At 42.8% G+C, this 25,982-nt stretch overlaps 1 protein-coding gene across 3 annotated transcripts in view; it reads left to right on the top strand.

The window, feature by feature from the left end:
• The window catches only part of LOC145349525 (kelch-like protein 1), a 272,619-nt gene that overhangs the window by 198,263 nt on the left and 48,374 nt on the right, over positions 1–25,982 (top strand). For all 3 annotated transcript variants that reach the window (XM_080198092.1, XM_080198093.1, XM_080198091.1), the window contains one exon: positions 12,461–12,647. In XM_080198092.1, the coding sequence (XP_080054218.1) occupies positions 12,461–12,647 (187 nt within the window). The remainder of the gene's footprint in view (positions 1–12,460; positions 12,648–25,982) is intronic.

Genomic DNA, 25,982 nt, shown 5'->3' with positions numbered 1-25,982 from the left:
TTGGTCTCCTTTTCTGAGGAAGGATGTCCTTGCTCTCGAGGGAGTGCAGTGAAGGTTTGCCAGGCTGAGTCTGGAGATGGCGGGACTAGTGTATGAAGAGAGATTGGCTAGATCAGGATTGTTTACACTGGAGTTCAGATGATTGAGGGGGGGAATCTCATAGGGGCTTATAAAATTCCAACAGGACTAGACAGGGTAGATACGGAGAGGATGTCCCCGATGGTGGGGGAAGCCAGAACCAGGGGTCACAGTCTGAGGATTCATTTAGGGTGGAGATGAGGACACACTTCTTCACCCAAAGAGTGGTGAGCCTGTGGAATTCATTACCACAGGATGTAGCTGATGCCAAAACATTGAATGTATTCAAGAGATATGGCACTTAGGGCGAATGGGACCAAATTCTATGGGGAAAAAGCAGGATTAGGCTATTGAGTTGGACAATCAATAAAGATTGTGATAAATGGAGGAGCAGACTTGAAGGGCTGAATGGCCTCTTCCTGCTCCTATCTTCTTTGTTTCTTGTTCTCCTTTCGAGGGTCATGTTGCCAAGTGGAGTTAAGCACAAACAGCTGCACATGACATTTTGCTGGACTGTCCAGGATTTTTTTAGATTCTGTCATTGTGAAAAGTACCTCAGACCGATGGTTCGATGCTCAGACAGAACCCAAACAAAGCCAATGATGCATGCACACCACAACAACAACTTAACCATGCGACTTTGACACAATAAACTGTCGCAAGGCGCTGCACAGGAACGTCAACAGAGACTGGTGGAGCCATGTGAGAAGATGTTAGGTTAAGCTTTTTAGCAAGTTCGATCTTTAAGGAGTGTGAGAGGGAGAATAAGACAAAGGAGCTTGGATGGGGGAGGGGTGGAATTTCAAACCTCGTGGCTTCGGCAGCTGAAGGTGTAATTACTGATGATGAAGCAATGAAAATCAGGGATAAATATGAGGCCAGAATTGGAGGAGGGTAGTTACAGAGTCGTAGAGATATACAGCATGGAAACAGGCCCTTCGGCCCAACTTGTTCATGCTGACCAGGTTTCCAAAACTGAACTAGTCCCATTTGCCCGCATTTATCCCACATTCCTCTAAATCTTTCCCATCCTTCTACCTGTCCAATAGTCTTTTAAATATTGTAATTACACCCACTTCTACCACTTCTGCTGGCAACTCATTCCATATACACGCCACTCTTTATGTGAAAAACGTCCCTTTTTACCCTTCCCCCTCTCACCTTTGACCTATGTCCTCTAGTTTTGGACTCCCCTACCTTAGGGAAAAGATCTTGGCTCTTGACCCTATCTATGCCCCTCATGATTTTATAAACCCCTGTAGGGTCACCCCTCATCCTCCCACACTGCATGGAAAAATGTCCCAGCCACTCCTTGTAAATCAAATTATAATTCAGACATTGGAAAAGAGCAAAGATGGCGAAAATCTTGCAACGGAAGGAATATATTCCGAGCCAGAATTTTAATTTCAGCCGGCAAAAGGTGGTCTGCTTCCACGGATAGCAGGTTTCTCCCACTAATTGGTGAGCTAAGGGAAAAGGTCAGACATGAAAGGAACAACAGGAGAGATTTGTGGTCGTGTGAAGACAGTAAGGCAACACTGGTTAAACGCCGATAGAGATGATGGCAAAAGGCAAAGCGAACTGATAACGAGACAAGTATAGAACCAGTAGTCGGGTCGAGAAAAAATACAGATAGATCAGCAACAGAAAAGCAGAAGAGGAGGGGAGGCTGGAATATCTGGAAAAGAGACACAGTTCCAGTGGCCTGGGAATGTGAGGGAAGCAAGTCGGGTCACCAGATTGTGCACCATCCTCTTAATTGCTCCTCTCTATTAAATAACAGCTTCAGTCTAAGCTGCATCTCCATGTATTTTCACAGAAAATATCGCAGTAATTACCCAGTTCAAATCAAGCCTATAATTTATGTTGCGACTACCAGGTGACCCTTCATCTTCTGTGCTGCTTTATAGTTTGAAATTCTAATATATTTTGACATGTAGCTGATGTATAGTATGATTGAAAATTTTTATATTACCGTCACTTGCATGAAACGTCCTGTATGAATCTAAGCAGGACATAAAATTTCATAGGAGTGGAGCATGATACGTGATGGATTACATTGTCTGGCAGTTAGGTACAAGAAACCCTTAATAAGGTGGTGTCTGTATGCTTGTTCTCTTAACATTATTCCGTCCTGTTTGATTTATATTAGGTTGTGAACAGGTGAAACAATAGAGCAGACCGAGGTTTCTTGTATTGTCTGCTAATCATTAAACCATGTCATGTAGCTGGTGAGCTATTGATCCATCTCTGAAAAGTGCGGCTGTTCGTGTTTGCTGCATTCATGAATGTGCGCTGTGTTTGCCTTCTCACCTGTTGGCTTATATTGCATACTGTAGCATTTAGAGTGCTGCCTTGTCAATGAAGCTTCCTACATCAAAAGCCCGATGTTCCAACTTCCATCACCTTGCCACGCTTCTCGCTTGTCAAAGGACCTAAAAGAAAGGACACCCATTAAAAACCTTCAAAGCAACAAAGTGTAAAGCATGTCCAGAAATGGAGAACTAGGTTCATTCATTATTGTTGACTAAATGAAATGCCTCCAGCATTGAACTGAAATGCAACATAGTCAAGCTAGCAGCATGTGCTGAAGATGAATATTAGAACACTCAATGTACCAAACTCCAAGAAAAAGCATCCAAACCCTTGTTTGCTCTCATTATTAGTGGATAAGACTAGACTTTTAAACAAACTTAGCCTGTAATCAACTTTGACAAAAACAAAGATTTATACATTCTTGTCTTGTACTTATCCAGGAGACTAAGATCTAAAATATGCAAATTTAACCCACTTCAAGGAAGTAATTAGTGGTGAACATAGCCGTTAACAAATAAGTGTTGGTAATTTACTGAAAAAAATCATCAGATTGAACAAAAACTGAAGATTTAACTTGTCGTTTTGGTTTCTGTAGCCCTTGAAGTTTTCATAAGATTAATTAGAATTCACATCTTCTGGGCAAAAAATACTAAGTTGCAGCTCAATCAATCTCTTCAGGAAGTATTGACGGTCGTTGGGTTTGCAAAGAGGCCCTTTGGACAAGTTTGAACAAAGAAACAGAGAGTCTTTGTTCTGAGTCAGGTCGATTGCGACAGTGTTCTCATTATCTATTTTTGTCTTATTCCTTTGACATTCTCACCAAAATTATTACAACATTTATTTTGAGGAAGATAGCATACAGAAACCAGTTGATCACAAGATCGGATCAAACCATTTCATCAATAAACAGTTTTGTTTTCTGTTTGCGGGTTGAGAAATTAGAGTTTAGAGTTTTGAGAGTTTATTTGTTAGCCTGAGTGAATTCAAGATAGAGTGTGGGATTTCATGAACTCCAGAGTACGTGTTCTGACAGTTTTCAAGTTTTTTTATTAATGTCACAAGTAAGGCTTATATTAACACTGCAATGAAGATCCTGTGAAAATCCCTGAGTTGCCACACTCTGGCACCTGTACACTGAGACACAATTTAACATGGCCAATGCATCTAACCAGCTTGTCTTTTGGGGGAAACTGGAGCACCCAGAAGAAACCCACGCAGACATGGGGAGAATGTGCAGACTCTGCACAGACAGTTTCCCAAGCTGGGAATCAAACCCGGGTCTGTGGTGCTTTGAGGCATCAATGCTAACCGCTGTGCCACCGCTATTACTATTACACTTATTATTGAAATGGTGCTGCTTAAATTGTCCCAATGTAATTACACGTTCTTGTCACCTTGAGATCTTGCTGCTCCATTTGCCTGAGATTTAGTGCACCATATGGGAGATGCAGAAAGAAGCATCTGCTGGATCACAAGGAATTGATTGTTATGACTTAGATTGTTGAAAAGTAATGAGCAATCAGCTGAGTCCCAAAAATGGTGCATCTGACAGAATGAAGAGCTCCTTAATCAGTAGAAGTACAACATACAGGGGTATGGAAAGTGAGGGAGTGAATGTGTGGCTGCTCAGAAACTACAGCTGAATAGATCTAGGTGGAACAGTTCGACCTTTATTTTGCAAGGGTGAGGAGCAATATGTATGGTACTTGCGAAGACGAAGTGTCTGCTATCCAGAGATCCGTTGTGATTGTTGTTTCTTCTGCGACATACCCAAAGAACAGTTTATAAATAGGGATTCTTGTCAGAGCAGGATTGCCGTACTGTCCATACAAAGCAAGGTCCTGATTTGATTTGATTTATTATTATTTTTATTCTCTCGTGGAACATGGGTGCTGCTTCCTTTCAGAGGGCAGTTGAGAGTCAACCACATTGCTGTGGCTCTGGTGTCACCTGTCAGCCAGACTAGATAAAGGCGGCAAATTTCCTTCCCTAAAGGATATTAGTGAACCAGATGGGTTTTTCCGACAAGCGACAATGCTTTCATGGTCATCAATAGAATTTTAATTCCAGATATTTTTTATTGAATTCAAGTTCCACCATCTGCCATGGCGGGATTCGAACCAGGGTCCCCAGAACATTAGCTGAGTTTCTGGATTAATGGTCTCGCAATAATGCCACCAGGCCACCGCTTCCCTTATTGTCACATGCATTGGGATACAGTGAAAAGCACTGTTTCCTGCGTGCTATACAGACAAAACAAACCATTCACAGAGTATATAGGGAAGAAGGAAAGGAGAGGTTGCAGAATATAGTGTTACAGTCATAGCTAGGGTGCAGAGAAAGATCAACTTAATATAAGGTAGGTCCATTCAAAAGTCTGATGGTAGCAGGGAAGAAGCTGTTCTTGAGTCAGTTGATACATGTTCTCAGATTTTGTATCTTTTTCCCGATGGAATAAAATAGAAGAGGTAATGTCCGGGTATCCTTGATTATGCTGGCTGCTTTTCTAAGGCAGCAGGAAGTGTAGATGGAGCCAATGGATGGGAAGCTGGTTTGCGTGATGGACTGGGCTACATTCACAACCCTTTGTAAATTTTTGCAGTCTTGTTTAGAGCAGGAGCCATGCCAAGTTGCGATAGATGCAGAACAGATGAATCATACAATAGAATGGATTAGAGAATCCCTATAGTGCAGAAGGAGACCATTCAGCCCATCAAGTCTTCGGGCCTTGGCTAATTGCTCATTACTTTTCAACGATCCTGTTGGTGATGTGATTTCAACATGCTTGGCAGTAATACTGCGCTCTGAAGAAGCAGTGAGTGACTTATCACCATAGTCACCTCCAGACAAGAGGAGAAGATAAATTTGCTCCAGGTGTTGCTTTAATGAGTTTGTTGCTAAATAGCCTTTTCTCCTGCCTCCTAATTTTTTTTATTGCTGTGCGAATTTTCGATTTACCTTCAGACGTACGATGAAATTATCAGAAATAACACATGTAGCTTTTTTAAACAGAAAATAAAAACGCAGGAAGACAATTTCCTTCTGACCTGTAGCAAGGGCCTGAGGATATTATGGTGCTGGAATAAATATTGGAGCTATTACAGAATTCAGAAAGTGTATGGTATCCATAAAGATATCTATTCAGGTTACCATTGCAAGTGATATTAGAATTTGGGGAAGGTAAAATCAGTCAGAGATTAAATTTGATTCTTGACATGCAAAGGGTATAGAAGTCTGGCGTTCTCTTTGACAAATGGCAGTGGAAACTAGGTATGTTGTTCATTTTAAATATGTGGTTGATTGATTTTAACATATTAACATAAAAAATAGGAGTGGAAGTACGCCATTTGGTTCTCTCAAACCTGCACCACCACAGCGCCGTTCCCTAACACCCCTCAGGCATGAGGGTGACCCAATCCCTCAGCTCCACCTCAGTTGGAGGCCTCACCCCCTCCGTCCCTTCCTCCGGTCAGAGGCTGCACCCACTCCCCATAAGAGAAGCAGTCCGATACGGGGGGGGGGGGGCAGCAAAAGCCCCACCTCCTTCACAACCCTCTTCAAGCCTTGCCCCCTTCAGGCTCCCACTTAGCCGTGCTAACCCTTGCGTTGGCCCCTGCCACCCTGGCAGTGACACTGTGGATTTTTTAGCTGATTTTTCACCAAACCATTTTGGATGGGATTTTCCCCACCCACTGCGGCGTGTTTCGCGACAGTCCGCTATTCTCCGGCATCAGGATCTTCTGGTCCCACTGCTGTCAACGAGGTTTCCCATTGTTTGCACCCTCTGTCGCCAGGGGGTTTGCCATTGGTGGAACTGGGCAACCCTGCCAGCAGAAGAAGCTGGAAATTTCTGGCCTATCTCTCCAGCTCATTTGAAACCCTCAGAGGTGGAAAGGATCTGAGGAATTATGGGGTGAGTTACTCATTGCAGAATTCTCCATCTCTCCCTGCTCCTGTAACATTGGTGTTTATATAGCTTGGACCAGTTAACTTCCTGGTCAGTGCAAACCCCAAAGTTATTAATATTCTGGGTCAGCAATGGTTGTGATATCCTGTTCCTGAGCTTAATTCTGCCATCCAAATTGCTCTCCATTCCTTCTACATCATGTGTAAACTTCCAGTGAGGGCTTACGACAGACTTAAGGAGCACTTGCCAGTAAAAAATTGAAATTTAATTAAATATATTGAAACATTGCAATGCTTGCGCACAGGCAATTTCTCATGAGTCTCACTATGAACAAATTGAGATTCTTCAGATAAAGCAATTAATGGGACAGACACTTCTTGGGCTCAAAGTAGGCTAATATTTAAGGAGTGACCTGCTGTATATTGATAAGAATTTCAAAGTGGCCTTTCCTTCAACTTTGTATTGGATTTGCCTTTCAACATCCGGTGGCACGGTGGCACAGTGTTTTGCATTGCTCCTTCACAGGGACCTGGGTTCGATTCCCGGCTTGGGTCACTGTCTATGCAGAATCTGCACATTCTTCCCGGGTCTGCATGGGTTAGTCCTGGTGCTCCGGTTTCCTCCCACAGTCTGAAAGTCGTGCTGGTTAGGTGGATTGGCCTTGCTAAACTCTTCCTCAGTGTACCCAAACAGGCGCCGGAGTGCAGTGACTAGGGGATTTTCACAGTAAGTTCATTGCAGCGTTAATGTAAGCCTACTTGTGACATTAATAAATAAACTTAAAAAAAAGGAAATGATATATTTGTCTGTTCTTAGATACTTGTTGATTAAGAGATTTAATTGCCTGCCTTATTACAAATTTGTTGTTGTTGCCATTATAATGGAGAAAATTGTCATTGCAACGATCGTTTTGTTTTCCCTGCATTACTTAGAGGGAGATGAGGCTGAGGGAAGATTTGTGAGATGGGTCAGATTGCACTGTGGGTAGATTCTCTACATCTGCTCTTAATCACAGAACTGAATCTGCGGACTGGAGTGACAAGTGACTCGGGAATGTGAAGCCACAAATGAAAAAAAACAAGAATATTTGATAATCGGGTCTTTTGGAAGAGTTAGGGTGAGGTCATGTTCAAGGAAGATCCTTTCTCTTGTCACTGAGTAAAGATTGACATTAATACATTTTATTTATTCATTCATTGGATGTGAGCATCGCTGGCTGGGCCAGCATTTATTACCCAACCTTAATTCCCTTAAACTGAATGTATTGCTTGGCCATTTCAAAAGACAGATAGGATTCACCCACATTGCAGTGGATATGGCGTCACATATAGGCCAGACCCAGTAAGGATGGCAGATTTCCTTCCCTGAAGGACATTAGTGAACAAGATGGGTTTTTACAACAATCAACAATGGTTTTAATTTTTATTGAATTCTAATTTCACCATCCGCCATGGTGGGATTTAAACCCGTGTCAACCTTGCCCCAGATGTTATGCCTAAAACAGATTGCTTTGCAAAAGGGCTGAGCCAATATTAAGCAGGAACTGAGCAAAGGTTGGACCAAAATTGCATTAGGGATTGATGACATTTACAAAAGTAATGGAGAGATTTCAGAAAGTAACTCTGAATTTAACAGTGTGACAGCTGCTTTAACAAGCCGCAGCTTACAATAATTAAGAAACTGACTAACGATTCAATCTTGTACACAGAAGGTCATTCTCCTTTATAGACATCAGAATCAATTGGTATGAACTAAACTGAATGCCAGTGTGTCTAACATGACTTCTGGATTCTTTGGCTGATTTTTCACCAAATGTCTACATCTCCAGCTCATTCCCAGCTCTCACAGAAAACATGAATCAATCGGTGGTTAGCAAAAGCTTCAAGCATATGATTTGTCGCCCACCAGAGCAAACAACATCATTATTTTCTCCATGGGCAACCAGCAAGAGAGTGACAAAACTGTGTACTATTTTGCCAGACATCAGTATTCCATAATATCCAGTGTTTTGTATTTACTCGGGTCCATACAGTCATCTGCGCACTGCTTGATACCAGTCATAAATTTCTAGAAATTTGATAGTACAGGAGAAGGCCATTTGGCCCATCAAGCCTGTACCGACAACAATCCCACCCGTGGCCCTATCCCCGTAACCCCACATATTTACCCTGCTATCTCCTCTGACACTAAGGGGCAATTTAGCATGGCCAATCAATTTAACCCACACATCTTTGGAGTATGGGAGGAAACCGGATCATGTGGAGGAAACCCACGCAAACACGGGGAGAACGTATAAACTACACCCAGACAGTGACCCAAAGTCAGAATTGAACCCGGGTCCCTGGTTCTGTGAGGCAGCAGTGCTAACCACTATACCACTGTGGCAATGGTAGGGCTTCTATCTCATCCACATGAAGATTGTCCACACAGCCACTAAATTAAGCTAACACCCATTTCTGTGTCAGAATGCTATCATCTCAACAAAATCCACCTGGCCAGGATGAATTGATGGGGATAAAACAAAATCACAAAGGCGGCTCCACGTTACCTTGGCTGCCCTTTTTCACCCCTAGCTTTGAGATAACCATAAGCAACAGCAAACACAATAGCACAATATAAAGCCCTTGTGTTTACTAAGACTATTGTTGAACATACCAAGGCATCTTGATTCAGAGCTTATTTTGCACTGACCAGAGGATATCTCTCAATCGCCACCACCAGGATCTCAGAGATCATTGACATCAACTGCATGCTTCAAATCTCAGCCATGCAAAGATACGTAAATATATCGCAAATGCGAAGAGGGTTCATCCATCTCCAACCAAGAGCAGAGCATGGCGAACCGGAGCCACAGAAGTTATTCCTGCTAAGCCACATTTGCCAGCAGCAATAACCAAATGGTAGGATCTCACTGATGTGAACTTAGACCACAAGACCATAAGAAACAGAAGCAGAATCCTTCTGGTTGTATCACAGCTTGGTATGGCTTCTACTCTGCCCAAAATTGCAAGGAACTACAAAAGGTTGTGAATGTAGCCCAATCTATCACGCAAACCAGCCTCCCATCCGTTGACTCTGTCTATACTTCCCGCTGCCTCAGCAAAGCAACCAGCATAATTAAGGACGCCACGCGCCCCAGACATTCTCTCTTCCACCTTCTTCCTTCAGGAAAAAGATACAAAAGTCTGAGGTCAAGTACCAACCGACTCAAGAACAGCTTCTTCCCTGCTGCTGTCAGACTTTTGATTGGACCTACCTTGCATTAAGTTGATCTTTCTCTGCACCCTAACTATGACTGTAAGATATATTCTGCACTCTCTGTTTTCCTTCTCTATGAATAGAATGCTTCGTCTGTAGAGCTTGCAAGAAACAAAACTTTTCACTGCATGTTAATACATGTGACAATAATAAATCACATAAAATCAAATCAAATTAGGCTATTTGGCCCATCGATTTGACTCCACCTGCCATTCTATCATGGCTGATATGGTTATCATCATTCTTCTGCCTTCTCCCCATAACCCTTGATCGCCTTATTGATCAAGAACCTAGCTATCTCTGTCTTAAGAACACTCAATGACCTGGCCTCCAAAGCCCTCTGTAGCAATGAGTTCCACAGATTCATCACCCTCTGACTGAAGAAATTCCTCCGTATCTCAGTTTTAAAAGAGTGTGCCTTCACTCTGAAGCTGTGTCCTCGAGTTCTAGTCTCTCCCACTAGTGGAAGCATCCTCCCCAAGTCTGCTGTATCTAGGCCTCTCAGTATTCTGTAAATTTCAATTAGATATCCATGTATCTTCCTAAACTCCATCGAGTATAGACCCAGACTCCTTAACCACTCCTCATATGACTAACTCTTCATTCCTGGGATCATTTTTCTGAACCTCGTCTGGACCCCTTTCATGGTCTTTGTATATAAACCCTCTTCACTCAAGGTAAAATTGAAGAGAGTGGCTAGAAATCAGGTGAATCAGAAGACCTGGCCTCTCGTTGAATGTTGCCAAAACAAAAATCCACCTCCCACATATGTTGCAGGAGAGACTCTACTGGAATATGTTGAGCAGCTCCCATATTTTGGCAGCCACCTGTCTCAAAAGGCCATCATTAAGGAGGAGGTCCAATACTTGCTCAGCATTGCCACTTCCCCTTGCTACTCCATCCTGCCTCATGTTTCCTTAGATCTGCAGTTGAGAATTGGCCTGTACAGTGACATGAAGATCCATGGCAGAGACTCATGACCCAGAGTAGATGTTTTCCTCGAATTGAGCTTTTGACAACTCAAAGTACATACATCCTCAACATGTACCAAAGGCAATGGCTAAAGGCATTCTTACAAACGTTGGCATCTGCACTAACTCAGCTATTATGAATCCTGCTAGGTACTTAAAGAGAAAAAGAATGACAAAACAAATGTAGGCCCCTTGCAGTCAAAAACTAGAAATTTCATAATGAGGAATAAAGAAATGGCTGAGGAAATAAATTTGTACATTGCATCAGTCTTCACAAAGGAAGACATGAATAATATACCAGAAGTTCTGAGAAAAACAAGTTTTAATGAGGAGCTGAAGGAAACCAGCATTAATAGAGAAATGGTTTCAGGAAACTTGATAGAATTGAAGTCGATAAATCTCCAGGTCCCGATAACCTTCACTCCAGAGTACTTAAGGATGTGGCCCTGGAAATAGTAGACCCATTAGTGATTATTTTCCAAAATTCTTTGGACTCTGGACTAGCTCCTACAGGTTGGAGGATAGCAAATGCAAGCCTATTATTCAAAAAAGGAGGTAGAGAGGAAACAAGGAATTATAGACTCGTGAGCCTAACGTCAGTACTGGGGAAGTTGCTAGGGTCCATTACAAAGATTTCATAACTCAGCTTTTGGAAGGCAGTGATATAATCAGACATGGACTTACAAAAGGGAATGCTTTTGCTACATCCCTGGATTGAGGCATCATTCAAGTAGATATAAACCATAAAAGGAAGGTGCTTACATTGCTTAAGAGAGAAACTGATGCTCTTAAAATGGAAAAGGTTTTTATTCATTCATGGGACATAGACATGGCTGGCCAGCATTTATTGCCCTAGTTGCCCTTGAGAAGGTGGTGGTGATCTACTTCTTGCGTCATTGCAATCCACGTGCTGTGGGTTGACTCACAATGTTATTAGGGAAGGAATTCCAGGATTTTGATCCAGTGACTTTGAAGGAACAGCAATATATTTCCAAGTCAGGATGGTGAGTGGCTTGGAGGGGATCTTGCAAGTGATGGTGTTCCCATGTATCTGCTGCCCTTGTCCTTCTTGATGGAAGTTGCCATGGGTTTGGAAGGTGTTGTGTAAGGATCTTTGGTAAATTGTTACAGTTCATCTTGTAGGTAGCCCACACTGCAGCTACTGAGTGCCAGTGATGGAGGGAATGGATTGGTGGATGTGGTGCCACCTAAGTGGGCTGCTTTGTCCTGGATGGCTTCTTGAGTGTTGTTGAAGCTGCACTCATCCAGGCAAGTGGGAAGTATGCCATCACAGTCCTGACTTGTGCCTTGTAGATGGTGAACAGGCTTTGGGGAGTCAGATGGTGAGTTACCACAGTATTCCTGTTCCTGTAGTCACTGTGTTTAAGTAGCGAGTCCAGTTGAGTTTATGGTCAATGGTAACCCCAAGAATGTTGACAGTGGGGGATTCAGTGATGGTAACAGCATTGAATGTCGAGGGACAGTGGTTAGAGTGTCTCTTTTTGGTGATGGTCATTGCCTAGTATTTGTGTGATGCGAATGTTACTTACTACTTGTCAGCCCTTGAGTTCACTTCAATTAAATTATCCTCCTCTCAGCGTTCAATACCAGTTTCATTGCAATCCACAATCACTTCAGCAGTGTGGTAGAATGACATGCATTACCAATTATATTATGGCACCTCAGAAACTTAATAGACGGTATAAAAATAACGCATGCTGTAGAAAAAGTTACAAGACTAAAATTTAACCTTGAAGTCCTTCATAAACAATTTGAACTTTACAAATTCTTCAGAACTGCCACAGTGAATTATCACCTTTGATCTCCTGCCGCGGTATCCACTATTCCTTATACACTTCATGAGCAGTTGCTAGCAGATCTAGAAATCCATTACCTAGATGTGTTTACTTACTAATTTATTGTTTCACAGCTTTTGGCAGACCTGGAAAATAATGCTCTCTTTAAGGATGATCTGGAATGCCAAAAACTCATTCTTGAAGCCATGAAGTATCACCTGTTGCCAGAGAGACGGCCATTAATGCAGAGTCCAAGGACTAGGCCCCGAAAGTCAACCGTTGGAGTCCTCTATGCAGTTGGAGGGATGGATGCTAATAAAGGTAGGCTTTTTGGTGTTGATTTGAACATGAGAACAATGTTAAATCTAGGTCAGAAATTATAATCAATAATATTCATGGATTAATGTTTAAACAAAATGGTGCCACGCAGAAAGTTGATGCCTCTTCATAGAATCGTAGAATTCTACAGTGAAGGAGGCCATTTGGCCCATCAAGTCATCACTGACCCACAATCCCACACAGGCCCTATCCCCATAACCCCATGCATTTACCCTAGCTAACCCCCTGACACTAAGGGACAATTTAGCATGGCCAATCCACCTAACCCGCACATCTTTGGACTGTGGGAGAAAACCAAAGCACCCGTATGAAACCTAAGGTGGTGATCTGCCTTCTTGCGTCTTTACAGTCCACTTCCACAAAAATCTACACAACACCTTCCAAACTCATGGCCACTTCCATCAAGAAGCATCACCAGCAGACACGGGGAGAATATGCAAACTCCACACAGACAATGACCCAAGCCAGGAATCAAACCTGGGTCCCTGGCACTGTGAGGCAGCAGTGCTAACCACTGTGCCACTGTGCGCCCCTGTGTATAAAGAATAGTGGGCCTTGCCTGTGCACATTCTATGGAAAATCTGAACATACTCAGGTAAAATCCTTTGGCTGCTATTTGAACTGGAAGCTTTACAATGGGTAGAAAAAGCAGGAGAATGTATGTACTTTTAAGAGATGTATCTAGAACTTCTGCCCAACACTATCCACGAGATTGGATATGACGGATAATCCTATGAACTCTGCAGACAGGCAATGAAAGAACTACTGTCATTAAGAGGAAACTCCAGGCCCTAATGTTTATCTGCTTGTATCAACTATTGTCAATTCTAACCTTGAAACAAACTTGTTTCCAATACACCGTCAAGTAGTTAATATCTAGAGCCATTGTTAGAGACAAATAAACAGAGACCAAAGTGGTTAGATAAGCAAGAAGAAGCAACTTGAATGGTCAAAATAAATGCGGAAAAATTTCTTTAGAGTAGTGAATTTTTGGAATTCATTGCCGTAGAAGATCATTGAGTGTATTTAAGACAGAGGTAGATAGTTCTTGATTGGTAAGCGGATCAAAGGGTTTGGGGAAAAAGCAGGAGAATGGGTTTGAGAAATATATCAGTTATGGTTGAATAGCAGAGCAGACTCAATGGGCCAAATGGCCTAATTCTGCTCCTGTATTTTATGGAAACAACTGTCAAAACAACTGCAGTCCAGAAGCACGATGGATATTATATAGATGAGAAGCTTTTTCATGGAATCAAACTTTATTGCATCGTTTCTGGTGTACACCGTTCTTATTTGAGTGAATTTATGCTGCAAGTTTGATTATGATTGTACTATTCAGCTGTTCAGTGGTTTATAGTGAAATGAATAATGCATTGGAATCACTTACCCAACCGATGGTGGATTTAATGAATATAAATGAAACTCTGGCAAAAGATGTATTAAAAACATTCACCAAGGACAGTGAGGGAAGGTTATCTAATGGGACAAAGAGATAAAAGATGAAAATAAACAAGAAAAACATGTAGCTTACTGGAAACAGGGATAGATAATGGGTTACTCATCTTAGCACGGATAAAGGGAAGAGACAGTAGGAAAAAAATTAAATTTGGGATGTATTGTATAGCTGTATTCTGATCAAACTGGTCCAATGGGAGGGTAACAAATGAGTGCATTAATGTTAAAAGGGTTAATATTCACATTTAAATGGCATCCAACAGAATTGCATTGAAACATGCTTATTTATCAATACAATTCCTATGGATGAAACATTAAACCGAGGGTTCAGGCTGGGTATTCGGCATCAAGGTGGGAAGTTTGACTTGGGAAGTTTCCAAGCTTGGTACACCCTTTCCCTTTAAAATGGCCCTTACTTGCCATATTTTCATCGTGGGAAGGTGGGGTGGGATGGAGTCATGCCAGCCGCTTCGATAGGCATTTTGTTGGTGGTCTTGGGGCATGTGAGTGGTGAAACAGGTTGGTTAGGAGGTCTGCCTTTGTTCTCTTGATCTTTGTCCCAGTTGTTCAAGGACAGTTTGGTGCAGTTGCACCCCCTCTACACTGCTCCCCCCCCACTCCTACCACCCCTTCACAAATCCACAGCCACTCCACTCATTCCCATCAGCATTGTCCCCGCCCCCCAACCATGCCAGCTCCATGCATCTTCCATAACTACCTTGCCTCCTATATTCCCATTCACCCAGTGCAATGTTAAAACAACGCCCAATATCGGAACAATGGTGAGTCTTGAAATGCATTTTTAAAAGCGCCCATTTAAAAACCATCTTTGAAAAAAAAACTGCAGCTCTTACAACCCTATAAAACTGTCAATCAAACACCATTTATAATTTCAATAGCAGAAGCTTTACCGCACTTCACATTTCTTTATCTTTATGAAATAAATATGCAAGCATTGAAAGAATGTGTTCAAAGAAAGGATCATTTAATATAAGAGCCAAGACATGTCAATGAATCAAATCAAACACTTCCATCCACCTATGAAACAATACAGACTTCTGCTGAGCAAACATATCATTCAAACTTGGAGCCCAGTCAAGTATTCATAATAAGACCATCTGGAGAAACAGATGTCTGACTCCCTTTTTCTGCTGATGCAATTCATAAGCCTGCCAATCTATCCACAGTGTGGGGTTTTGGGGAGCATGTTGGGTGGAGTTGTGGGGAGAGGTGGGGGTGGGGAGGTGATGGCAGATGTGAGTAGTTCAGGGGACCTTGAAAGGAGGCACTCTGCCTATCACTGACCAGCATCCTGCAGGGTTTAACCTGAAAGGTCACACATTGAATGGGGGCCTCCCATGATATCAGAGTGGGTGCAAGATGAGGCCCTTAATTGTGCATTAATTGCCCACCGAAGGACCACAGTTGGGCCATGCGTGGACCGCCACCTTTAGAATCGTGGTGGAGGTGAGTGAGCCCACGGCAGATAGGGCCTGGGTGGGATTGATGTCAGTGCAAACTCGATGGGCTGTGGGGGTTATATGGTTAAAAAGGTGCAAGGCTTGAAGATATCCTCTTTGTTTGCAGAATGTTTGCAGGTTCCTGTTTGTGAATGATTTGCTAGCCACCAATTTAATTTTACGTGCCCTGTCCCCACACTCCACTTCAAATAAACTGGCTAGATTGTGAGGAGGAGTCATAAAATTTACCTCGATAAGTTCTCTGGCAAAGATCCATTTGCTTTGTGTGTTGTAAGCAAGGATTGGATAGGCTAAGTTCGTTTCCTTTTGCACCGTTGTGTTAAAAAATTGAAACCACTCAATAGGGACCCGGCTTGGATCACTGTCTCTGTGGAGTCTACACATTCTCCCCGCGTCTGCATCAGTTTCCTCCGGGTGCTCCGGTTTCCTCCCATAGTCAGAAAGACGTGCTGGTTAGTTGCATTGGCAATGATAAATTCTCCCTCAGTGTATCCGAACAGGCGCCGGAGTGTGGCAACTAGAGGATTTTCACAGTAACTTCATTGCAGTGTAAATGTAAGCTTACTTGTGATTTTAAAAAAAATTATTTAAAAAACCTTTTTAAAAAGTTATAGGAAGCTGCTTTCACCATGAGGAAAGTGGTTTTCTGGAACTCACTACCTGAAGTTGTGATTGAAGCAGAAACCCTCAGAACATTTTTTTAAAAATGTTTGAATAGACACTTGAGGTGCTCTAATGTACAAGGCTATGGACCAAGAGCTGGAAAACGGGATTAGGCCAGATGGCTACTTGTAAATCAGCACAGATGTGATGGGCTGAATGTCCTCCTTCTGTCCTGTAAATTTCTATAATGCTATACAACCCACCACCAGGATCAGTCAATTCTTCAACCGATAATGATGAATTTCGATCACATTATTATTTTATAACTTCAGCAACACTTGCCTAAGCTCACCCATTTTGTTAAGAGAACAATCTCGAGAATCAATTGCTACACTTTTGAACAGCTTTCAAATTCTGAAGCTGAACTTTGCTGTAACCTACACTTAAAGAGACAAATGGAAAAAGCCAACAGTTCAAATGACTAAAATGACTATTTATGTGTATTGAATTGCACACTGTGAACCCCTACACAGGGGGTTATATATGGGAAGGAAATTTGACAATGCCTTTGACTTGATAAGGCCACCCGAACAAACCAATTTTTGAGAATCCTCACTTCAGGAATATTTTGCCTTCACAGGACTTCTGGAAGCCTGCAGCGCAACACAGTCTGTGAGGGCTTTGTAGGTAAAAGCACAACTGGCCAAAGTTTCCCATTTTCTATTTCATTCTGGTGTCGTAGTATTTTAATCTGTGATGTATCCCTCAAGGCATTATCTTACTGTGACTGCTGGACATCATTCGGAGCTGGATGGAACGCATATCACAGCAACTGGCCCTCAGTGACTATCTTTCAAAAATACTTCATTGGCTGCAAAGCACTTTGAAATGTTCTGAGGCATTGGAAGTCTCTACGTAAATTTATTTAATGCTCCACCCAAGTCTCCTCCAATTCTTCATCATCCAACCCCATCAACATGAGCTTCTAGTCCTTTCTTCTTCATTGCATTTAGCAAACTTCCCCACAGCTGTATCTAAGCTACATTTTTGCATTTGTTCACAGGATGCAGGCATTGCTGGTTAAGCCTGTATTTATTGACGATACCTAATTTCCCCAGAGGAGGTGATAGTGAGCCATCATCTTGAACCACTGCAGTTCATGAGGTGCAGTTACAGCCACAGTGCCATTATGGTGTTGGTTAGCTCAGTTGGCTGGATGGCTGATTCGAGGATGTAGAGTGATGCCATCATTGTGGGTTCAATTCCTGAACTGGCTGAAGTTATACATGAAGGCCCTCCATTCTCAACATTGCCCCTCATCTGAGGTGTGCTAATCCTCAGGTTAAGTCAACACCAGTCAGCTCTCCCTGTCAAACAGGATAGCAACCTATGGTCATCTGGGAAAATGATGACTTTACCTTTTAAGGATGGAGTTCCAGGATTTTGACTCAGTGTCAGTGAAGGAACGGCTGATATAGTTTCAAGTCAAGATGCTGAATGGCTTGAAGGCAAGGTGGTGTGCCCATGTGTCTGTTATCCTTCTCTTTCTAGGTGGTAGAGGTCACAGGTTTGGAAGGTGCTGTTGATGGAGGCTTGGTGAGCTGCTGCTCTGCATCTTGTAGATGGTACACTCTGCTGGCATTGTCAGCCATGGAGGGAGTGATGTTGAAGTGTGTGGATGGGGTGTCAATTAAGTAGGCTGTTTTGTCCTGGATTGTGTCGAGTTTCTTGAGCTTTGTTGGCAAGTGGAGAGTTATCCATCACACTCCTGAATTGTACCTTGTAGGTAGTGGGCAGGCTTTGGGGAATGAGGGGGTGAATTATAATCAGCCATATCTATATGACTGGTCCAGTTCAATTTCCGGTTAATGGCAATCCCCAGGATATTGATAGTGTAGGATTCAGTGATGTTTGTCCCATTGAATGTGAAGGGAATCTGCTTGGATTCTCTCTTGTTGAAGATAGTCATTGCCTAGCATTTGAGTGGCGTGAATGTTGTTGACAAGACTGAATGCTGTCCAAGTGTTGCTGTATTTGGGAGTAGATTGCTCCAGTATCTAAGGAGTTGCAAATGTGAAAAGATATTGTGTAATCATGAGGCAGCAACCCCACTTCTGACCTTATGATGGAGGGAAGTTCATTGTTGAAGTTGCTGAAGATGGTTCTATCTAACCACTCCTTGTGGTAGCAAGTTCTACATTCTAACTACTCGCTGCATAAACAAGTTTCTCCCAAATTCCCTACTGGATTTATTAGTGATGCTGTTATCTTTAGGACCATTAGTTTTGGACTCCTCCACAAGTAAAAACACATTCTCTACATCTACCCAGTCAAAACCATTCATATTATATCCCATTTATCCTCAGCCCTCCCTTTTCTAGAGTACTTGAAATTAAAATTTGACGCAGGTTAATAAACCAGGCAACACGGTGGCACAGTGGTGAGCACTGCAGCCTCACAGCATCAAGAGCCTGGATTCAATTCTGGCCTTGGATGACTGTCTGGTCTGTGCGGAGTCTCCCCATTGAGTGTGTGGGTTTCCTCCAGTTTTCTTCCACAGTTCAAAGATGTGTGGGTTAGGTTGATTGGCCCTTAGTGTTCATGGCATTAGCAGGGTACGTAGGGTTATGGGGTTAGGGCCTGGGTTGGATTGTTGTTGGTGCAGGCTCAATGGGCCAAATGACCTCCTTCTGCACGACAGGGATTCGATGAAACACCTGCGGTGGAAGTTTGGAACACTCTTCCATAAAGAGTGGGTCTGAAATGAGGAATTTGGCTCCAATACTATTCCAACTTAAGGACAAATAAAGGAGTAAAATTGGATTATCATAGAATCGTACAGTGCAGAAGGAGGCCATTTGGCCCATTGAGTCTGCATCGACCACAATCTTACCCAGATCCTTTCCCCATGACTCCACGCTAGTCCCTCTGACACTAAGGGGCAATTTAGCATGGCTAATCCATCTAACCTGCACATCGTTGGACCGTGCGAGGAAACCGGAGCACCCGGAAGAAACCCAGGCAGACACGGGGAGAATGTGCAAACTCTGAACAGACAGTGACCTAAGTCGGGAATCGAACCGGGCCCTTGGCCCTGCGAGGCAGCAAGGCCAACCGGGAAAGCAAATCTCCAAATTCAGCAACGTTCTGGTAAACGATACTGGGCCAAACATTGTGCCACTGAGTTGGAAATAAATAGGAAAAAAAAAATGCCGAACTTAGAAGAGAAACATTTATCAATAAACTGTGGCTTGGGCAGGTTCACATTTTTGTCACAGTAACAATAGCAACTGGTATAAAATTGAATTCTAATGTGATTAACACAATTTGGTCATATGCTTACAAGCAAAGAACAGTGGGCCAACATGTGTCTTCAAAATCATCCTGCAAAGATTTTGATCCCTCTCATCCGCTGTAAAGATATCTAGAAAACCTTTTCGACAACGAACAGACAATGGTTATGATCATTGGGTCCATCTTGTATGAGTTGTCATTCAAAATAACCATCGGATGATGTGACAGCACCTTGACATTGATTCTCCAAGCCTGTAATAAGATAGGGTGTGTGAAACAGCTCCAAAGAATTCTCATTAACTTTACCATCTCTTTTTTTAGCATTTCTGATTAGACAGTTGATTGCATGTGACATAATTGAGGGAATTAGCTGTGATTAGTTACTGACCTCAAGGGCACCAGGGGACTTTGAATTAACATGAATAATTCAGACTCCAGTATCCTCCATTACTTTCTCATGGCATCAACTCCCTCACGTTGTCAGTATTAGTAATTTCTTGAAGCATTTGTTATTGATATCACTGTTTAAGGAAACATTAAAAACTCAACAGAAAACAGACAGAGTAAACTGGGTATGAATTAATCATGTCTGGTAATTGCTTGACATTTGAAAATTATTTAAGAGACAGTGGAAGACAGAGAAAGATAGAGAGAGAGAAAGAGAAAACGAGATAGAAATGAAGGAAAAGGCAGAGAGGGAGAGAGAGAAAAATGAGAAAAAGCGAAAGAGAGAGGGAAAGCTGGATAAAAAGTGAAAACACAGTAAAAAGTCTGACAACACCAGGTTTTAGTCCAACCGATTTATTTAATAACAGACTCACAAGCTTTCGAGGTTTCCCTCTTCGTCAGGAGAATGACGAAGAGGGAAACCTCGAAAGCTTGTGAGTCTGTTATCAAATAAATCGGTTGGACTAAAACCTGGTGCTGTCAGACTTTTTACTGTGTTTACGCCAGTCCAACGCTGGCATACCCACATCATAAAAAGTGAAAGGCAGAGAGAGGGAAAGAGAAAGAGGGAAAGCAAGAAAAAGAGGGAAAGATGGAGAGAGAGAAAGACAGAGTGAGAGAGAGGGAAAGTGAGATAAAAAGGGAAAGACAGAGAGAGGGAGAGAAAGAGAAACTGTGAAAGAGGGAAAGACTGAGAAAGGGAGAGAGGGAAACAGAGAGGGATAGACAGAGAGGAGAAGAGAGAAAATGAAAGGAAATGGCAGAGATGCAGGACAGAGAGTGGCAGAGAAAGAAGAAAAAGACAGAGAGAGAGAGACAAAAGATGAGAGAGAGAAGAGTTGGAAAGACAGAAAGAGGGAATGGGGGGAGGAAGAAGTGAAAGAGAAAGACAAGGAGAAAGAATGAGAGAAGGAAAGAAAGCAGCTGTGGATAGGACATTCTCAATTACTGCAGTAAAAGGTCAATGCAAGAGCCTAGAGACTTAGAGCTGACAAAGAAAGATGATGCCGAGCAGGGATAGAGCATTTAAAAGGTGCATCTACATGATGGCACCATAGCTATTTTTACCCAAGCTGTGTTTGATCAGGTGCTACACTGACCTTTCCGAAAGCTTGCAAAGTAAATGTTATTTCACTTCCGATATCTCCAGAGGAAGCAGATTATGAAGTTTGACATCAAATGTCACAGAAATAAAACAAACTCAAAGTACAAATCAGAAATAAAAAGTGGCATAGTTAAATTATTTCCATGCTTTTCTGGTGCCCTTTTAGCGACACGTACACAAGATAAACAACTTTTGCAAGGGAAAAATGTGTGGTGCTCCTAATTGTTCCAACGTGAAATACAAGCAGGAAGAGTCAGCTGTTGAGTCAATCACAAAAAGACATAGGGAAGGTAATTCATATGGTGATGTGTTACTGATAGATAAATAGAGGGAAGACTGGAAGCAAATCTCCAAATTTAGCAACATTCTGGTAAGATGTCACAACACATTTAAACAATCAAACAATATTTGAACAATAAAGGGGTGGCACAGTGGTTAGCACTGCTGCCTCATAGTGCTTGGGACATGGGTTCAATTCTGGCCTCAGGTCACTGTCTGTGTGGAGTTTGCATGTTCTCCTCATGTCTGCATGGATTTCCTCCGGGCGCTCTGGTTTCCTCCCACAGTCCAAAGCTGTGCAGATTAGGTCCATTGGCCATGCTAAATTGACCCTTACTGTCAGGGGGATTAATAGGGCAAATACGTAGGATGACAGGGATAGGCCTATGTGGGACTGTTATCGGTACTGGCTCGATGAGCTGTATGGGCTCCTTCTGCACTGTAGGGATTCTGTAGCTTTTATGGATCAAATAAGTAGAGCCATCACAACTAACACAGGAGGAAGAGTCCAGAATTCAATTATTTGGATTAAACCATGATAAACGGGATCAATGGTATTGTCATATGCCAATGCAATCATATAAACCGTATGCACTCAAAAAGAGAAGCCAATATTCCAAGGGGAGGCACAGTGGTTAGCACCGCTGCTTCACAGCTTCAGGGTCCTGGGTTCGATTCTCGGCTCAGGTCACTGTCTGTGTGGAGTTTGTACATCCTCCTCGTGCCTGTGTGGGTTTCCTCTGGGTACTCTGGTTTCCTCCCACCCTCAAGATGTGCGGGTTAGATTGATTGGCCATGTTAAGAAATTGCCCCTTTTTGTCTAGGATAGCAGCGGTTAGAGGGATTAGTGGGTATAATATGTAGGGATATGGGAGTAGGGCCTGGGTGGGATTGTGTTCAGTGCAGAACTCGATGGGCTGAAGAGCCTCTTTCTGCACTGTAAGGTTCCATGGTTCAAACAGAAAATGCTGGAAAATCTCAGCAGGCCTGACTGCACCTGGGGAAAGAGAATGTTTTGAGTCTGAATGACTCTTGGTCAGAGCAAAGTAAATCAGACAAGATTTATACTGTGAGGGTGGGAAAGGGGGGTGCGGATGTAACTGGACAAAGGAAATGTAAATGATGATGAAGAAGGCTGAGAAAGGTGCTAAAAGTGTCCAATAAGTGGTCAGAATGTGTGAATGTGTATCTTTCAAATTCTCTTCCAATATTTCAAAGTTGTTTTAACTCAGCACTGTTAACTAAACAGGCAGTGAAATAATGTTCGTCAGAAGTGATGAGTCAGATTTCAATGAGTTACCCGTTATTTCTGAATTTACACAAAAAGTAATGCGCCGATTAATAATTGATAGGACCATTAATTTCCAACTTCTCATGATTATGCCCTGTTGATGTTACCTTGTTTCTAGTGTCAGACTGTTTGGTAGTTTGGAGCAGTCAGTCTGATGGTTGATTTGCTGAAGGCTCTCATAGAAGTGGAGTATTTGATATGATTGGAGAATCTGTACGTTAAATTCTGCCCACTCACCTAACGAAGGAGCAGTGCTCTGAAAGCTCGTCGTTTCAAATAAACCTGTTGGACTTTAACCTGGTTTTGTGAGACTTCTTACTGTGCCCACCGCAGTCCAATGCCAGCATCTCCACATCATTAAATTCTGCTGATTGCGAACAATGTCAATTCTGACGTCTTCCGACTGAGCGACAGCCTGGATTGTAGGAGGGAATTTTCAGCCCCAGTGAGAGGGGAGGGAAATTAAAATTCCAAAAGTGAACAGCTACTTGTATTTATAAAGCATCTTTCACAGGTTTAAACTGTATTCATATGGCACCTATAAGGTAACAATAACATTTCCCAAGATGGCATTATAAAACATAAGATGGACTTATGGCTGGGTCACCAAATCTCCCATGGGGTGGGGGATCCTATCATGACGGGTCTGGAAATCTCAGTCCTTGATACACTTGGAGTTCATTGTCTCCCTTCTGTGCTCCCACTCTGTGCACTTGCAAAACTTTTATTGAGCACAAGTGACTCAGATCCAAGTGGCAGCCACTAAGTCAACTTACTGCCACCTCGTAAGACCTACTTTGCAACCCTTTTCAATTGACTGACAGTTATTTTTTTAAAAATTGGTCTTTTTGACTGGCTTGCGGTTTTAAAGAAGTTGTTGAATACAGGAGTTGGGATGTCTTGTTGATTTTGTACAAGACATTGGTAAGGCCACACTTGAAATACTGTGTGCAATTCTGGTCACCCTATTATAGAAAGAATGTTATTAAACTAGAAAGAGTGCAGAAAACATTTACTAGGATGCTACCAGGACTTGATGGATTGAATTATAAGGAGGGGCTAGATAGACTGGGACCTTTTTCTCTGGAGCATAGAAGGCTGAGGGGTGATCTTACAGAGATCTATAAAATAATGAGGGACACAGATCAGCTAGATAGTCAATATCTTTTCCCAAAGATAGGGGAGTCTAAAACCAGAAGACGTGGTTTAAGTTGAGAGAGGAGAGATACAAAAGGGTCCTGAGGGAAATCTTTTTCACACAGTGGGTGGTGAGTGTCTGGAACAAGCTGCCAGAGGTAATAGTAGAGGTTGATATAATTTTGTCCTTTAAAAAGCATTTAGACAGTTACATGGGTAGGATGGGTTTAGAGGGATATGGGCCAAACATGGGCATTTGGGACTCGCTTAATGGTTTAAAAAAAAGGGTGATATGCAGAAATTGTTCCTGTTTCCATGCTGTAAATCTCTATGGCTCTAAATTAGAGTCTAGCCATTAATCTCGATTATCATTCATTTCCAGCACTGCTTATGGGTTAGGAGGGGCAGAAATGCTTCCTGTAGGCCTCCAAATGAACCTGTTTATCACTCCAACCGATCGCTTCTCGTGATGACCCTGCAAAACCCATGCCCGCTCCCCACACCCATGTATCTTGGCCCAATCCTTTGATCTTTTCAACATCTCCTGTTCCTTACTGTCTCGTCTCGACCACTCGATCTCTCACCACCCCCCGACCCCCCACACTCCCCAGGACGTGGCTTGGCGCTGCAGTCATTCCTGACAATCAATAAACCAGCCTCTCAGGTCCGACTGCAGGCTGGGAATGACTTTAAATCATACGCCGTAGCTACAAGCCCTTGCGGCCTTCCCGTAAATATCAGGACCACAATGCTCGTCCTGGGAGTAATCCATTAAAAATGAATGCATTGAGCAAGCAAGTTGTGCAAGATCTCCAGACGATCATTTAACTCAGAAAAGGGACTGGCATTTAATCACCCCAACCACATTTAATACAGATGTTGGTGGTCAGGCCTCCAAGGATAAACCGAAAGCAGCAGTGTTTAACTTCCAGCAAATCAGTCACCCGCTGTGAACTCCAGTTACTCATTTCTGATATAGGTTTACAACAAGGGACACAAATCATTGAGCCAGTAATTAAATGCACTATGGGGCAAGTCATGCTAAGCACCCCCAGTGGTGAGATCAGTATGACAGTTTGATACATGAATGAGCCTTAAGAAATGAAAGGATACCAAGTACGGTTCGCTGTGTCTGCTAAGGTGTCATAGTAGTTAGCGCTGCCGCCTCATAGTGCTGAGAACCCGGGTACAGTTCCAGTCTTGGGTAACTGTCAGTATGGAGTCTGCATGTTCTTCCCATGTCTGTGTGGGTTTTCTCTGGATGCCCAAACATGTGCAGTTTAGATGGATTGGCTATGATAAATTGCCCCTTAGTGTCCCAAATTGTGCAGGTTAGGTAGATTACCCATGGTAAATGCATGTGGTTACAGGGAGAGGGCATGGGAAAGGGCATGGGTAAGATACTCTGTCAGACAGTCAGTGCAAACTCAATGGGCTGAATGGCCTCCTTCAGCACTGTAGGATATCTATGCTTCTAAATTAGGTTATCTTCATTGGGATGAAGATGGTTGCGATAATTGGCCTCAGGCACCCTGGGAAAGGTGGGGAGGAAGAGCCAACCTGGGATGGCCATTGTCGGAAAGTATGTTTATACAGATATTGGGCAGGATTTTCCAGCTGCAATTGCCCCAAAACTGGAAAATCCTGCTTGAGGTCAACGGATCTTTGCATGGTCTGCCTCCCCCCCTCCCTCCGCTACAATTCCCATAGCGGATGGGCAGGAAAATTTATGTGATTGGAAAATTAAACTCAGCTGGACTGTTTGTCATCTCTGGCCAAATATTAGAGTCAGTCTGCCAGATTGTGATGTGAAATATGGGCAGAAGTGCTGAAAGATTGTCAATACTTTAAACCGCATTTGGTGTACTGCGTCCAGTTCTGGTCACCTTATTACGTGGAGACCCTGGAGAGAGTGTGGAGGAGGTTTACCAGGATGCTGCCTGGTATGGAAAGACTGGGGTATGAGGAAAGATTGGGTAAATTAGGGCTGTTTTCCTTAGAAAGACGGAGATTGAGGGAGGATCTAATAGAGATGTATAAGATAATGAAGGGTATAGATACAGTAAACAGTGGCAGGCTTTTTCCTAGATTGGAGACAAATATCACGAGGGGCCACAGGCTTAAGGTGAGGGGGGACAGGTATAATTTGGATGCTAGAGGGAGGTTTTTCACACAGAGGGTCGTGGGGGTATGGAATGCACTGCCAAGTAAGGTGGTGGAGGCAG

This window comes from Carcharhinus amblyrhynchos, chromosome 10, assembly GCF_965287045.1.
Source record: "Carcharhinus amblyrhynchos chromosome 10, sCarAmb.v2.hapA, whole genome shotgun sequence".
Taxonomy (NCBI): Eukaryota; Metazoa; Chordata; class Chondrichthyes; order Carcharhiniformes; family Carcharhinidae; genus Carcharhinus; species Carcharhinus amblyrhynchos.
Note: the sequence above shows the minus strand (reverse complement) of the source record. Positions and strands in the feature narration are given on the sequence as shown.